The sequence below is a fragment of the Rutidosis leptorrhynchoides genome, chromosome 3 (genome assembly GCF_046630445.1).
Source record: "Rutidosis leptorrhynchoides isolate AG116_Rl617_1_P2 chromosome 3, CSIRO_AGI_Rlap_v1, whole genome shotgun sequence".
In the NCBI taxonomy this organism is placed as follows: Eukaryota; Viridiplantae; Streptophyta; class Magnoliopsida; order Asterales; family Asteraceae; genus Rutidosis; species Rutidosis leptorrhynchoides.
Genome location: NC_092335.1, coordinates 410,685,004 through 410,703,608, shown reverse-complemented (window position 1 = coordinate 410,703,608; position 18,605 = coordinate 410,685,004). Strand labels below are relative to the sequence as shown.

The 18,605-nt window shown below is 35.9% G+C and overlaps 1 protein-coding gene across 1 annotated transcript; it reads left to right on the top strand.

Moving 5' to 3' along the window:
• The first annotated feature begins 84 nt into the window (after positions 1 to 84).
• Positions 85 to 5,202, top strand: LOC139901390 (uncharacterized). Its single transcript, XM_071884111.1, has 3 exons — positions 85 to 357; positions 539 to 937; positions 4,525 to 5,202. The coding sequence occupies exons 1-3, from the start codon at positions 85 to 87 to the stop codon at positions 5,200 to 5,202; spliced, it is 1,350 nt and encodes a 449-aa protein (XP_071740212.1).
• The last annotated feature ends 13,403 nt before the right edge of the window (positions 5,203 to 18,605 follow it).

The following is an 18,605-nucleotide window of genomic DNA, read 5'->3' as shown; positions in this document are numbered from 1 at the left end:
TACATCACAAAGAAAGGAATCTTAGCAAACTCATAGAAAGTGGACAAGCTACAGCAACTCAAAACTCTAACCACGGTCAAAGAAATGCAGAGCTTAAATGGGAAGCTAGCGTCATTGAGCCGTTTTCTTTCCAGGGGTGCTGAGAAGCAGTTACCTTTCCTTAAAGTTTTAAAAGGATGTTTAGGAGCGAAAAAGATAGTATGGACAGAAGAAGCGGAACAAGCTTTTGCAGATATGAAGGCACACATAGCTAATCTGCCAACCCTCACGTCTCCGAAGGTAGGGGAAACACTCTATCTCTACCTACCAACCTCCAAAGAATGCATCAGCGCGGTACTTGTAGCAGAACGAGAAAGGGTACATGTCCACATATACTTCGTAAGTCGGGTTCTACAAGGTGCGGAAGTTAACTACCCAGAGCTATAAAAGCTCACACTCGCCTTAGTTCACACTGCCAGGAAACTACGAAGGTACTTTCAAGCTCATCCTGTCATTGTGTTAACTAATAAGCAAATCAGGCAGGTACTTATGAAGTCAGAAAAGTTGGGTCGAATGGGCCATAGAACTAGGAGAACATGACATAGATTTCCAAGCCCGTCATTCAATCAAGGCCCAAGTGCTAGCAGACTTCATGGCAGAAATGACAGAGACAAACGAAGAGAGTGACTCCACCTTCGCACAAATTATCACTCCGTCTGTCGAAACGGAGGAATGGAAATTGTTCACTGACGGAGCTACTAGCTCTGACGGCTCAGGGGCAGGGCTTATGTTAATTAACCCAGAGGGACAAGAGTTCACATACGCGCTACGCTTCGAATTCAACACGACCAACAACGAAGCAGAATATGAAGCTCTGCTCGCCGGACTTAGGATAGCCAAAGAAATGAAAATTGAGCATTTGCAAGCCTTTGTGGATTCCCAACTCATTGCCAACCAGGTTCTAGGTGTCTTCGATGTAGTGACCCGAACTTTTCCGAACTTTTCCATGATTATATATTAAATGAAAACTATATTTGCATGATTAAATGTTTTCAACATGTTAAGCAATCAAACTTGTTAAGACTTGGTTAATTGAAACAGGAATTATATAGACGTTTGACCACCCAGTTTGACCGATGATTCACGAACGTTATAATTTGTATATGACATGTTGATATATATTTGGATATATATATATATATATATATATATATATATATATATATATATATATATATATATATATATATATATATATATATATATATATATATATATATATATATATATATATATATATATATATATATATGTTTAACATGATAAAATGATAATCAAGTATCTCATTAAGTATATTAACAATGAGTGTATACATAAAAATGAGACTATTGACGTAAGAAACTCGAAATGATATATATAACGATTATCGTTATAACAACGTCTTATTAAATATATATGAAACATATTAAGATATTGTTACACTATTTTTAAAATGATAAAATGATAATTAAATATATCATTAAGTGTGTTAACAATGAACTACATAAGTAAAAACAAGACTACTAACTCAAGGATTTCGAAACGAGACATATACGTAACGATTATCGTTGTAACGACATTTTAATGTATATATATCATATTAAGATATATTCATACATCATGTTAGCATGATAATATAATAATTTAACATCTCATTAGATATAATAAACAATGGATTAACAACATTAAATGAGATCGTTAACTTAAAGGTTTCAAAACAACACTTATATGTAACGACTATCGATGACTAAACGACTTCATTAAAATGTATATACATGTAATGTATTTAAATGTATTTGAACACTTTTTTAAGACTTCAAGACACATATCAAAGTACTTCCAGTTAACAAAAATACTTACAATTACATTCTCATTCAGTTTCATCAACAATTCTAATCGTATGCACCCGTATACGTACTCGTACAATACATAGCTTCTAGATGTATTTACTATTGGTATATACACATAAAAATCTGCTCCTTAACAGCCCATGTGAGTTACCTAACCATGTGGGAACCATCATTTGGCAAACAGTATGAATGATTACACAAAATTACAAACTAATGGTGGCTATATGATTGACTCCTAAATCACGTTTTTGGAGACTCTTCATAACACTTTCATTTTTCAATTTTTATGCATCAAATTACTCTCTCTCATTGTTCTAAGTGTTCTTCATCATCCTCATCAAAAACTAGCTCAATCTAGCTCATAAATCCATACTTAAAACAACTTACAAAACAACAACTGAAGAACACACCAAGAATACTTTCAAGTTTGCTAGCTTACTTCCAATCTTGCAAATCCATTCCAAGTAATCATACAAGATCAAGAAACCTTTGTTACTTACAGTAGGTTATCTTTCTAATTCAAGGTATTACTCATATTCAAACTTTGATTAAATTTATATAACTATAACAATCTTATTTCGAGTAGAAATCTTACTTGAATTAGTTTTCGTGTCATGATTCTGCTTCAAGAACTTTCAAGCCATCCAAGGATCCTTTGAAGCTAGATCCATTTTTCTCATTTCCAGTAGGTTTAACTACTAAAATTAAGGTAGTAATGATGTTCATAATATCATTCGATTCATATATATAAAACTATCTTATTCGAAGATTATAACTTGTAATCACTAGAACATAGTTTAGTTAATTCTAAACTTGTTCGCAAACAAAGTTAATCCTTCTAACTCAACTTTTAAAATCAACTAAACACATGTTCTATATCTATATGATATGCTAACTTAATGATTTAAAACTTGGAAACACGATGAACACCGTGAAACCGGACATACGCCGTCGTAGTAACACCGGGGGCTGTTTTGGTTTGGATAATTAAAAGCTATGAAAAACTTTGATTTAAAAGCTATACTTCTGGAGAAATTATTTTTCTTATGAACATGAAACTATATCCAAAAATCATGGTTAAACTCAAAGTGAAAGTATGTTTTTCAAAATAGTCATCAAGATGTCGTTCTTTCGACGGAAATGACTACCTCTTTCAAATATGACTTGTAACCTGTATTTACGACTATAAAACTATACTTATTATGTTTATTTTCATAAATTTTAGTTCATTATGAAACCATAGCAACTTGAATCACTCAAAACGGATTTGAAACGAAGAAATGACGGGTAAAACAAAATTGGTAAAAATTACTCATTTTAGCTACGTGAAAAATTGTAACAAATCTATTCCAACCATAACTTAATCAACTTATATTGTATATTATGTAATCTTGAGATACCATAGACACGTATACAATGTTTCGACATATCATATCGACCCATCTATATATATGTTTTGGAACAACCATAGGCACTCTATATGCAAATGATGGAGTTAGCTATACAGGGTTGAGGTTGATTCCAATATATATATATAGTTTGAGTCGTGATCAATACTGAGATATGTATACACTGGTTTGTGGATTGATTCAAGATATATATATTAAATTATTCATGTACAATTAATTGTGGACTACTAACTGGACAACTTAAATCATCAACACGTAATAAAGAAAATGTTGCGAATATATTTCGATCATACTTTGATATATATGTATATATTTGTTATAGGTTCGTAAATAAACCCGTGACCAAGTCTAATTCTCGACGAATTGATAATCGGTTAAAGTGAGTTATAGTCCCACTTTTAAAATCTAATATTTTTGGGATGAGAATACATGCAGTTTTATAAATGTTTTACAAAATAGACACAAGTACATGAAACTACATTCTATGGATGAATTATTAAACCGAATATGCCCCTTTTAGTCTGGTAATCTAAGAATTAGGGAACAGACACCCTAATTGACGCGAATCCTAAAGATAGATCTATTGGGCCCAACAAGCCCCATCCAAAGTACCAGATGCTTTAGTACTTCGAATTTATCATGTTCGAAGGGAGTCCCGGAATGATGGGAATATTCTATATGCATCTTGTTAAGGTCGGTTACCAGGTGTTCACCATATGAATGATTTTTGTCTCTATGTATGGGACGTATGTTTATGAGAAATGGAAATATGAAATCTTGTGGTCTATTAATTTGATATATATAGATTAAACCTATAACTCACCAACATTTTTGTTGACGTTTAAAGCATGTTTATTCTCAGGTGATTATTAAGAGCTTCCGCTATTGCATATTAAAATAAGGACAAGATTTGGAGTCCATGCTTGTATGATATTGTGTAAAAACTGCATTCAAGAAACTTAATTCGATGTAACATATTTTTATTGTAAACCATTATGTAATGGTCATGTGTAAATGGAATATTTTAGATTATCATTATTTGATAATCTACATAATGCTTTTTAAACCTTTATTTATAAAATAAAGGTTATGGTTGTTTTAAAAATGAATGCAGTCTTTGAAAAATGTCTCATATAGAGGTCAAAACCTCGCGACGAAATCAATTAATATGGAACGTTTATAATCAATATGAACGGGACATTTCATTCGAAGCAAGACAACCCACCATACAACTCTACTTGTCAAAGGTCAGGGAATTAGTGGAAAGCTTCAGAAGCTTCACCATCGAACATGTGAGAAGAAGTCAGAACACGAAAGCAGATGCTTTGAGCAAGCTAACCTCCATCACCTTCGCACACTTAGCAAAAGAAGCATTGGTCGAAGTGTTAGAAAAAAGGTCCATTGAAGTACAGGAGGTTCATGACTTAATCACAGAAGAAGAAAACACATGGATGAAGCCACTAAAGGAATACTTGGAACTCGGAATCCAATCCGAAGACAAGAAGGAAGCACGAAAGGTCCGGATCAAAGCACCGTCATACAAAATAATGAACGGAGACCTGTATAGAAAATCTTCCCTTACCCATTGGCTCCGATGTGTCGGACCAAATCAAGCTTCGATGATCATAAGAGAAATGCATGAAGGTATATGTGGGCGTCATTCCGGACCAAGGTCAATCGTGGCAAAAATACTAAGGATGGGGTACTATTGGCCAACCATGCTCGAAGATACGGTCACACTCTTAAGAACCTGTGAGCCATGTCAAATCCATGCTAAAGTTCAAAAGCAGCCAAAGCAAGAGTTGATATCGGTGCTTTCAGCATGGCCTTTCTCAAAATGGGGCATAGATATAGTAGGTCCGCTCACTGAAGCACCAGGAGGCTATAAATGGTTGGTAGTCGTAATAGACTACTTCACAAAGTGAGCGGAAGCAAAACCACTGAGCACCTTGACTGGGAAACATATAGAAAAGTTTGTCTGGGAGCATATCATATGTTGGTTCGGGATACCCTAAGAGATCGTTTCGAACAATGGGAAATAATTCACCGAAGGCATCTTCCCAGGGTTTTGTGAGAAACTACAGATAAAGCAAACCTTCACCTCCGTTTACCACCTACAAGGGAACGGACAGGTTGAAGTGACCAACAGGGATATCTTGAAAGGCCTCGAGAAGCGGTTGGGTAAATGCCACCAAGGATGGATGGAAGAACTCCCCCTAGTTCTATGGGCTCACCGAACCACACCAAAAAGGAGTAACGGAGAAACCCCTATAGCTTGGTTTACGGCACTGAGGCGGTTCTGCCCGCTGAAATACAGGTATTAACCAACAGAACCGCGAACCTTGAGGAGAACGAGGAAAACCTTCGTCTTAACCATGACCTCATGGAGGAGAGAAGGGAAGTTGCACTAATTCGAGAAGCAACCTACAAGAAAACCATTGAGAAGTATTACAACAAGCGAGTCAAACCATCGGTGTACAAGGTCGGCGACTATGTCCTGAGGCTCAACAGCACTAGCAAGGTGGAATACAAAGGGAAGATGGGTCCAACTTGGGAAGGCCCATACATAATCTTAGAAGCTTTTGGAAATGGCTCATACAAACTTGAAACTACAGAAGGAAAACAAGTCCCAAGAACCTGGAACAGGGTAAACCTACGAAAGTTCTACTTCTAGATTTTTAGTTGTATTGTAATGGGTAGTTGAAACTTATACGTTTCCTACCACAAGAAATTTGAAATGCAATCCTACTATCTTTTGGAAACACTAAGATTAATGTCGTAATACTTCCTATACTTAAGCAATATGCAAGAGGTAACCCAAGATGTATACCAAAGCTATTGCAGAGTATTCCCAAGAGCATACTTCCTATACTCAAGCAATATGCAAGAGGTAACCCAAAAGGTATACCGAAGCTATTGCGAAGTATTCCCAAGAGGAATACTTCTTATACTTAAGCAATATGCAAGAGGTAACCTCTTTGCAAGAGGTAACCCAATAGGTATACCGAAGTATTGCAGAGTATTCCCAAGAGGAATACTTCTTATACTTAAGCAATATGCAAGAGGTAATTCAAGAGATATACCAAAGCTATTGCAGAATATTCCCAAGAGGAATACTTCTTATACTTAAGCAATATGCAAGAGGTAACCCAAAAGGTATACCGAAGCTATTGCGGAATATTCCCAAGAGAAATACTCCTTATACTTAAGCAATATGCAAGAGGTAACCCAAGAGGTATACCAAAGCTATTGCAGAGTATTCCCAAGAAGAATACTTCTTATACTTAAGCAATATGCAAGAGGTAACCCAAGAGGTATACTGAAGCTATTGCAGAGTATTCCCAAGAGGAATACTTCTTATACTTAAGCAATATGAGAGAGGTAACCCAAGAGGTATACCGAATATATTGCGGAATATTCCCAAGAGGAATACTCCTTATACCAAAATAGTATACAATAGGTAACCCAATGGGTGTACCGAAGCTACTATAAAAGCATCTCTAAGGGCAATGCTACTTGTAATAGGTAAAGGGTGTCCCAAGAGGCATACCTTAGCTATTTCAAAAAAAAAAAAAATCCATAGAAAATAGTGCACATATATTGGCACATCAGGGTCACACCTAGACGATCAAAAGATAACCAAAGAGTTCAAGGCGTGACCTGCTTTGTCTTAAAAGCTAACATAAGATACAGAGTAACAATACATAGATGGGCGTGATAACCCAGAAAATATAGAATACGAATTGTTTTCATGCAACAAAGCCTCAAATCAACAGGCACACAGGCCTGGTAAAAGGGTATCAAACATAAGATAGCTAGCATAAAGATCACCACAACAAAAAAAAAAGGATCAAAAGATAAATCACCCACAAAGATCATTCCTCTGCAACCAAGGCAAGAAGTTCCACAGGCTTAGCGTCAGAGTGAGCAGTGACAGAGGCAATGATATCGGTTAAAAAGTCACGTTTTCACCCCAGTATTAAGGCCCAAAAACAAGAAAGATTCGAACTTTGTCAGAAAAATACCCACTTCATTAGTTAGAATTGAAGAACAATTAATTACGAAGGTGGTGCAAAAAGAATCAGGAGAATCGGAGCTAAAACGAAGATTCTAGAGCGAAAACGGTGAAAGACAAGAAATTAAGTTACGATCCAGTGAATCAAGGCTGACCAGGCACAAAAACGGCCTGTCATATGGCTTGCCAGTATGGCAAATGGCCTGCCAAACGGTCAAGTAAACGGGCTCGATAAACGGCTTGCCTAGCAAACGGCTTGCCAAATACGGCCTGCCAAACGGCTTGCCAGCCGTTTGCAGGAAAATTCTTGTTTATTTAAATGGTCTTTGTCATTCATTCCAACACACACTTCAATTCACATCTTTCTCTCTCTTGTACAATATTAGTTATACTCTCAAGGCCTTCGACTCCGTGCGGGAAACCTAGTACCCGGAGAAGAACGCCGAAGATTGTATTAGGAGCGGTCTGGAGTCTTGAAGTTGTCACTTTTGTATTCGGAACTCGTTTAATCTACTGGTACTTCTATCCTTTATCTTTATATAATGTCTTCTATCATTATGTTATGTGATATTGTTTCCATGATTAGCGAGTAGTTATCTTTAGTGTATGCTATGATGTAAGCAGTTATAATATTATGGTCTGTGTATGCTGTTGAAATGCTTTCCGATTATGCTTTAAACTCAATCGCTTTTCCAACTAATAGAACGTAGTTATAGGCTCTGTTATTGGGAAGTCGTGAACTGAAATGTCCCGTTCTTATTGATTAAAAACGTTCCATATTAATTGATTTCGTTGCGAGGTTTTGACCTCTATATGAGACGTTTTTCAAAGACTGCATTCATTTTAAAACAAACCATAACCTTTATTTCATCAATAAAGGTTTAAAAAGCTTTACGTAGATTATCAAATAATGATAATCTAAAATATCCTATTTACACACGACTATTACATAATGGTTTACAATACAAATATGTTACAACAAAATAAGTTTCTTGAATGCAGTTTTTACACAATATCATACAAGCATGGACTCCAAATCTCGTCCTTATTTAAGTATGCGACAGCAGAAGCTCTTAATAATCACCTGAGAATAAACATGCTTAAAACGTCAACAAAAATGTTGGTGAGTTATAGGTTTAACCTATATATATCAAATCATAATAATAGACCACAAGATTTCATATTTCAATACACATCCCGTATATAGAGATAAAAATCATTCATATGGTGAACACCTGGTAACCGACATTAACAAGATGCATATATAAGAATATCCCCATCATTCCGGGACACCCTTCGGATATGATATAAATTTCGAAGTACTAAAGCATCCGGTACTTTGGATGGGGTTTGTTAGGCCCAATAGATCTATCTTTAGGATTCGCGTCAATTAGGGTGTCTGTTCCCTAATTCTTAGATTACCAGACTTAATAAAAAGGGGCATATTCGATTTCGATAATTCAACCATAGAATGTAGTTTCACATACTTGTGTCTATTTTGTAAATCATTTATAAAACCTGCATGTATTCTCATCCCAAAAATATTAGATTTTAAAAGTGGGACTATAACTCACTTTCACAGATTTTTACTTCGTCGGGAAGTAAGACTTGGCCACTGGTTGATTCACGAACCTATAACAATATATACATATATATCAAAGTATGTTCAAAATATATTTACAACACTTTTAATATATTTTGATGTTTTAAGTTTATTAAGTCAGCTGTCCTCGTTAGTAACCTACAACTAGTTGTCCACAGTTAGATGTACAGAAATAAATCGATAAATATTATCTTGAATCAATCCACGACCCAGTGTATACGTATCTCATTATTGATCACAACTTAAACTATATATATTTTGGAATCAACCTCAACCCTGTATAGCTAACTCCAACATTCACATATAGAGCGTCTATGGTTGTTCCGAAATATATATAGATGTGTCGACATGATAGGTCGAAACATTGTATACGTGTCTATGGTATCTCAAGATTACATAATATACAATACAAGTTGATTAAGTTATGGTTGGAATAGATTTGTTACCAATTTTCACGTAGCTAAAATGAGAAAAATTATCCAATCTTGTTTTACCCATAACTTCTTCATTTTAAATCCGTTTTGAGTGAATCAAATTGATATGGTTTCATATTGAACTCTATTTTATAAATCTAAACAGAAAAAGTATAGGTTTATAGTCGGAAAAATAAGTTACAAGTCAGTTTTGTAAAAGTAGTCATTTCAGTCGAAAGAACGACGTCTAGATGACCATTTTAGAAAACATACTTCCACTTTGAGTTTAACCATAATTTTTGGATATAGTTTCATGTTCATAATAAAAATCATTTTCTCAGAATAACAACTTTTAAATCAAAGTTTATCATAGTTTTTAATTAACTAACCCAAAACAGCCCGCTGTGTTACTACGACGGCGTAAATCCGGTTTTACGGTGTTTTTCGTGTTTCCAGGTTTTAAATCATTAAGTTAGCATATCATATAGATATAGAACATGTGTTTAGTTGATTTTAAAAGTCAAGTTAGAAGGATTAACTTTTGTTTGCGAACAAGTTTAGAATTAACTAAACTATGTTCTAGTGATTACAAGTTTAAAACTTCGAATAAGATAGCTTTATATGTATGAATCGAATGATGTTATGAACATCATTACTACCTTAAGTTCCTTGGATAAACCTACTGGAAAATAGAAAAATGGATCTAGCTTCAACGGATCCTTGGATGGCTCGAAGTTCTTGAAGCAGAATCATGATACGAAAACAAGTTCAAGTAAGATCATCACTTGAAATAAGATTGTTATAGTTATAGAAATTGAACCAAAGTTTGAATATGATTATTACCTTGTATTAGAATGATAACTTACTGTAAGAAACAAAGATTTCTTGAGGTTGGATGATCACCTTACAAGATTGGAAGTGAGCTAGCAAACTTGAAAGTACTCTTGATTTTATGTAACTAGAACTTGTAGAATATATGAAGAACACTTAGAACTTGAAGATAGAACTTGAGAGAGATCAATTAGATGAAGAAAATTGAAGAATGAAAGTGTTTGTAGGTGTTTTTGGTCGTTGGTGTATGGATTAGATATAAAGGATATGTAATTTTGTTTTCATGTAAATAAGTCATGAATGATTACTCATATTTTTGTAATTTTATGAGATATTTCATGCTAGTTGCCAAATGATGGTTCCCACATGCATTAGGTGACTCACATGGGCTGCTAAGAGCTGATCATTGGAGTGTATATACCAATAGTACATACATCTAAAAGCTGTGTATTGTACGAGTACGAATACGGGTGCATACGAGTAGAATTGTTGATGAAACTGAACGAGGATGTAATTGTAAGCATTTTTTTTAAGTAGAAGTATTTTGATAAGTGTATTGAAGTCTTTCAAAAGTGTATAAATACATATTAAAACACTATATGTATATACATTTTAACTGAGTCGTTAAGTCATCGTTAGTCGTTACATGTAAGTGTTGTTTTGAAACCTTTAGGTTAACGATCTTGTTAAATGTTGTTAACCCAATGTTTATAATATCAAATGAGATTTTAAATTATTATATTATCATGATATTATCATGTATGAATATCTCTTAATATGATATATATACATTAAATGTCTTTACAACGATAATCGTTACATATATGTCTCGTTTAAAAATCATTAAGTTAGTAGTCTTGTTTTTACATATGTAGTTCATTGTTAATATACTTAATGATATGTTTACTTATCATAGTGTCATGTTAACTATATATATATCCATATATATGTCATCATATAGTTTTTACAAGTTTTAACGTTCGTGAATCACCGGTCAACTTGGGTGGTCAATTGTCTATATGAAACATATTTCAATTAATCAAGTCTTAACAAGTTTGATTGCTTAACATGTTAGAAACATTTAATCATGTAAATATCAATCTCAATTAATATATATAAACATGGAAAAGTTCGGGTCACTACAGTACCTACCCGTTAAATAAATTTCGTCCCGAAATTTTAAGCTGTTGAAGGTGTTGACGAATCTTCTGGAAATAGATGCGGGTATCTTGTTTTGAAGCTATTAAGATGAAATCGGGTCCTCTACGAGCATTCCATCGAACCTTAACAATTGGTATCTTGTTTTACTTAAGTCTTTTAACCTCACGATCCATTATTTCGACGGGTTCTTCGATGATTTGAAGTTTTTCGTTGATTTGGATTTCATCTAACGGAATAGTGAGATCTTCTTTAGCAAAACATTTATTCAAATTCGAGACGTGGAAAGTGTTATGTACAGCCGCGAGTTGTTGAGGTAACTCAAGTCGGTAAACTACTGGTCCGACACGATCAATAATCTTGAATGGTCCAATATACCTTGGATTTAATTTCCCTCGTTTACCAAATCGAACAACGCCTTTCCAAGGTGCAACTTTAAGCATGACCATCTCTCCAATTTCAAATTCTATATCTTTTCTTTTAATGTCAGCGTAGCTCTTTTGTCGACTTTGGGCGGTTTTCAACTGTTGTTGAATTTGGATGATCTTCTCGGTAGTTTCTTGTATAATCTCCGGACCCGTAATCTGTCTATCCCCCACTTCACTCCAATAAATCAGAGACCTGCACTTTCTACCATAAAGTGCTTCAAACGGCGCCATCTGAATGCTTGAATGGTAGCTGTTGTTGTAGGAAAATTCTGCTAACGGTAGATGTCGATCCCAACTGTTTCCGAAATCAATAACACATGCTCGTAGCATGTCTTCAAGTGTTTGTATCGTCCTTTCGCTCTGCCCATCAGTTTGTGGATGATAGGCAGTACTCATGTCTAGACGAGTTCCTAATGCTTGCTGTAATGTCTGCCAGAATCTTGAAATAAATCTGCCATCCCTATCAGAGATAATAGAGATTGGTATTCCATGTCTGGAGACGACCTCCTTCAAATACAGTCGTGCTAACTTCTCCATCATGTCATCTTCTCTTATAGGCAGGAAGTGTGCTGATTTGGTGAGACGATCAGCTATTACCCAAATAGTATCAAAACCACTTGCAGTCCTTGGCAATTTAGTGATGAAATCCATGGTAATGTTTTCCCATTTCCATTCCGGGATTTCGGGTTATTGAAGTAGACCTGATGGTTTATGATGCTCAGCTTTGACCTTAGAACACGTCAAACATTCTCCTACGTATTTAGCAACATCGGCTTTCATACCCGGCCACCAAAAATGTTTCTTGAGATCCTTGTACATCTTCCCCGTTCCAGGATGTATTGAGTATCTGGTTTTATGAGCTTCTCTAAGTACCATTTCTCTCATATCTCCAAATTTTGGTACCCAAATCCTTTCAGCCCTATACCGGGTTCCGTCTTCCCGAATATTAAGATGCTTCTCCGATCCTTTGGGTATTTCATCCTTTAAATTTCCCTCTTTTAAAACTCCTTGTTGCGCCTCCTTTATTTGAGTAGTAAGGTTATTATGAATCATTATATTCATAGATTTTACTCGAATGGGTTCTCTGTCCTTCCTGCTCAAGGCATCGGCTACCACATTTGCCTTCCCCGGGTGGTAACGAATCTCAAAGTCGTAATCATTCAATAATTCAATCCACCTACGCTGCCTCATATTCAGTTGTTTCTGATTAAATATGTGTTGAAGACTTTTGTGGTCGGTATATATAATACTTTTGACCCCATATAAGTAGTGCCTCCAAGTCTTTAATGTAAAAACAACCGCGCCTAATTCCAAATCATGCGTCGTATAATTTTGTTCGTGAATCTTCAATTGTCTAGACGCATAAGAAATCACCTTCGTTCGTTGCATTAATACACAACCGAGACCTTGCTTTGATGCATCACAATAAATCACAAAATCATCATTCCCTTCAGGCAATGACAATATAGGTGCCGTAGTTAGCTTTTTCTTCAATAACAGAAACGCTTTCTCTTGTTCATCATTCCATTCAAATTTCTTCCCTTTATGCGTTAATGCAGTCAAGGGTTTTGCTATTCTGGAAAAGTCTTGGATGAACCTTCTGTAGTAACCAGCTAGTCCTAAAAACTGGCGTATGTGTTTCGGAGTTTTCGGGGTTTCCCAATTTTCAACAGTTTCTATCTTTGCCGGATCCACCTTAATACCTTCTTTGTTCACTATGTGACCGAGGAATTGAACTTCTTCCAACCAAAATGCACACTTTGAAAACTTAGCGTACAATTCTTCCTTCCTCAATACTTCTAACACCTTTCTCAAATGTTCACCGTGTTCTTGGTCATTCTTTGAGTAAATAAGTATGTCATCAATGAAAACAATGACAAACTTGTCAAGGTATGGTCCACACACTCGGTTCATAAGGTCCATGAACACAGCTGGTGCATTAGTTAAACCAAACGGCATGACCATAAACTCGTAATGACCGTAACGTGTTCTAAAAGCAGTCTTTGGAATATCATCTTCTTTCACCCGCATTTGATGATACCCGAAACGTAAGTCAATCTTTGAATAAACAGACGAGCCTTGTAGTTGATCAAATAAGTCGTCGATTCTCGGTAGTGGGTAGCGGTTCTTGATGGTAAGTTTGTTCAACTCTCGGTAGTCGATACACAACCTGAATGTACCATCTTTCTTCTTGACAAACAAAACAGGAGCTCCCCACGGTGATGTGCTTGGTCGAATGAAACCACGCTCTAAAAGTTCTTGTAATTGGCTTTGCAGTTCTTTCATCTCGCTGGGTGCGAGTCTGTAAGGAGCACGAGCTATTGGTGCAGCTCCTGGTACAAGATCTATTTGAAATTCAACGGATCGATGTGGGGGTAATCCCGGTAATTCTTTCGGAAATACATCGGGAAATTCTTTTGCGACGGGAACATCATTGATGCTCTTTTCTTCAGTTTGTACTTTCTCGACGTGTGCTAGAACAGCATAGCAACCTTTTCTTATTAGTTTTTGTGCCTTCAAATTACTAATAAGATGTAGCTTCGTGTTGCCCTTTTCTCCGTACACCATTAAGGGTTTTCCTTTTTCTCGTATAATGCGAATTGCATTTTTGTAACAAACGATCTCTGCTTTCACTTCTTTCAACCAGTCCATACCGATTATCACATCAAAACTCCCTAACTCTACTGGTATCAAATCAATCTTAAATGTTCGCTAACCAGTTTAATTTCTCGATTCCGACATATATTATCTGCTGAAATTAATTTACCATTTGCTAATTCGAGTAAAAATTTACTATCCAAAGGCGTCAATGGACAACTTAATTTAGCACAAAAATCTCTACTCATATAGCTTCTATCCGCACCCAAATCAAATAAAACGTAAGCAGATTTATTGTCAATAAGAAACGTACCCGTAACAAGCTCCGGGTCTTCCTGTGCCTCTGCCGCATTAATATTGAAAACTCTTCCGCGGCCTTGTCCATTCGTGTTCTCCTGGTTCGGGCAATTTCTAATAATGTGGCCCGGTTTTCCACATTTATAACAAACTACATTGGCATAACTTGCTCCGACACTACTTGTTCCGCCATTACTCGTTCCGACACCATTTGTTCCTTTCGTTCTATTAACCCCTGGTCCGTAAACCTCACACTTCGCCGCGCTATGACCATTTCTTTTACACTTGTTGCAAAATTTGGTGCAGAACCCCGAGTGATACTTTTCACACCTTTGGCATAGCTGCTTCTGATTGTTGTTGTTGTTGCGGTTATTATTGTTGTTGGGATGATTGTTGTAGTTGCTGTTGTTGTTGTTGTTATTGTTGTTGTTGTTGTTGTTGGGCCGTTTGTTGTAGTTGCGATTGATGTTGCGATTGTTGGGATAATTGTTGCGATTATTGTTGTAATTGCTGTTGTTGTTGTATTGGTGATTCTTATCACCGTTTTCCTCCCACTTTCTTTTGACTTGCTTCACATTGGCCTCTTCAGTAGTCTGTTCTTTAATTCTTTCTTCAATATGGTTCACTAGTTTGTGAGCCATTCTACATGCCTGTTGTATGGAGGCGGGCTCGTGTGAACTTATATCTTCTTGGATTCTTTCCGGTAATCCTTTCACAAACGCATCGATCTTCTCTTCCTCATCTTCGAATGCTCCCGGACACAATAGGCACAATTCTGTGAATCGTCTTTCGTACGTGGTAATATCAAATCCTTGGGTTCGTAACCCTCTAAGTTCTGTCTTGAGCTTATTGACCTCGGTTCTGGGACGGTACTTCTCGTTCATCAAGTGCTTGAATGCTGACCACGGTAGTGCGTACGCATCGTCTTGTCCCACTTGCTCTAGATAGGTATTCCACCATGTTAACGCAGAACCTGTGAAGGTATGCGTAGCATACTTCACTTTGTCCTCTTCAGTACACTTACTTATGGCAAACACCAATTCGACCTTCTCGGTCCACCGTTTCAATCCGATCGGTCCTTCGGTTCCATCAAATTCCAAAGGTTTGCAGGCAGTGAATTCTTTGTAGGTGCATCCTACACGATTTCATGTACTGCTAGATCTAAGGTTATTGTTGGTATGTAGCGCAGCCTGTACTGCGGCTATGTTTGAAGCTAGAAAAGTACGGAATTCCTCTTCATTCATATTCACGGTGTGTCGAGTAGTCGGTGCCATTTCCTTCAAAATAGTCAAATGGAACAAGTTAATCATACAGAATATTAAGAGTAGTTAATAGTATTTCGTAGCATAATATGAACTCATTTATAAAAGCTTTTTCTTCATATTAGCGTTTTATAAGTTTAAATTCGGGTAGTACCTACCCGTTAAGTTCATACTTAGTAGCTAATATACAATTCAACTACTACAATTCTATATGAAAAACTGATTATAATAATATTTCGCGTTCAAACTTTTACACAATATTTTACAAACTTACAATACAGCTTATTTTACATATAGCATGAAATATAGCACACAATAAATTTGATACAAGATGGTTGTGAAGATAATTCTAGCTAGTACACAAGTCGTTCAGCAAAGGCAATAAAGACAAGTAATTCATACGTCCAGAAACAAGTCATGCATTCTGGTTTTACTAGGATTACTTCCCATCCTTGGTCTTGTGGAACATAACCGTTATGGCGGTTGATAAGACAGAGTGTTGTAACGTCGTCAAAGGGACGAGGGTTACGTAATGTCCAACAGTCACGTAACAATCTAAAAACCTCATTTCTTACCCCAATTACCGACTCCGTCACTTGTGGGAACGTTTTGTTTAATAGTTGTAGCCCGATGTTCTTGTTCTCACTTTGGTGAGATGCGAACATTACTAATCCGTAAGCATAACATGCTTCTTTATGTTGCATGTTAGCCGCTTTTTCTAAATCACGAAGTCTAATATTCGGATATATTGAGTCAAAATAATTTCTTAACCCATTGCGTAAAATAGCATTTGGGTTCCCCGCAATATATGCGTCAAAGTAAACACATTGTAACTTATGGATTTCCCAATGTGATATCCCCCATCTTTCGAACGAAAGCCTTTTATAAACCAAGGAATTCTTGGAACGTTCTTCGAATGTCTTACAAACTGATCTCGCCTTAAATAGTTGTGCCGAAGAATTCTGACCGACTCTAGACAAGATTTCATCAATCATGTCTCCGGGTAGGTCTCTTAAAATATTGGGTTGTCTATCCATTTTGTGTTTTTATACTGTAAAATAGACAAGAGTTAGATTCATAAAAAAAATACCTATTAATACAAGCAATTTTTACATATATCATAAAGCATAAGCACACTATATTACATATATTACACCACACGAATACAACTATCTTATTCCAACTCGCTTGTTTCTTCTTCTTCTTCGGTTTTGGTTCGTTTTGCCAAGTTTCTAGGGATATATGATGTTCCCCTAATACGAGCCATCGTTTTCCACATTGGTTTAGAAAAACCTGGTGGTTTAGAGGTTCCCGGGTCATTGTTACAACTTAAGGACTTCGGGAGTTGACGATACATATAAAGTTCATCAGGGTTGGAATTAGATTTCTCTATTTTATGCCCTTTCCCTTATTATTTTCTTTTGCCTTTTTAAATTCAGTTGGGGTAATTTCTATAACATCATCGGAATTCTCGTCGGAATCCGATTCATCGGAGAATTGGTAATCCTCCCAATATTTTGCTTCCTTGGCGGAAACACCATTGACCATAATTAATCTTGGTTGGTTGGTTGAGGATTTTCTTTTACTTAACCGTTTTATTATTTCCCCCACCGGTTCTATTTCTTCATCCGGTTCCGATTCTTCATCCGGTTCCGATTCTTCTTCCGGTTCCGACTCTTCTTCCGGTTCCTCTTCGGGAACTTGTGAATCAGTTCACGAATCATTCCAATTTACATTTGACTCTTCATTATTATTAGGTGAGTCAATGGGACTTGTTCTAGAGGTAGACATCTATCACATAATATCAAACGCGTTAAGAGATTAATATATCACATAATATTCACATGTTAAAAATATATAGTTTCCAACAAAATTTGTTAAGCAATCATTTTTCAAGTAAACACGGTCGAAGTCCAGACTCACTAATGCATCCTAACAAACTCGATAAGACACACTAATGCAAAATTCTGGTTCTCTAAGACCAACGCTCGGATACCAACTGAAATGTCCCGTTCTTATTGATTAAAAACGTTCCATATTAATTGATTTCGTTGCGAGGTTTTGACCTCTATATGAGACGTTTTTCAAAGACTGCATTCATTTTAAAACAAACCATAACCTTTATTTCATCAATAAAGGTTTAAAAAGCTTTACGTAGATGATCAAATAATGATAATCTAAAATATCCTGTTTACACACGACCATTACATAATGGTTTACAATACAAATATGTTACAACAAAATAAGTTTCTTGAATGCAGTTTTTACACAATATCATACAAGCATGGACTCCAAATCTCGTCCTTATTTAAGTATGCGACAGCGGAAGCTCTTAATAATCACCTGAGAATAAACATGCTTAAAACGTCAACAAAAATGTTGGTGAGTTATAGGTTTAAGCTATATATATATCAAATCATAATAATAGACCACAAGATTTCATATTTCAATACACATCCCGTACATAGAGATAAAAATTATTCATATGGTGAACACCTGGTAACCGACATTAACAAGATGCATATATAAGAATATCCCCATCATTCCGGGACACCCTTCGGATATGATATAAATTTCGAAGTACTAAAGCATCCGGTACTTTGGATGAGGTTTGTTAGGCCCAATAGATCTATCTTTAGGATTCGCGTCAATTAGGGTGTCTGTTCCCTAATTCTTAGATTACCAGACTTAATAAAAAGGGGCATATTCGATTTTGATAATTC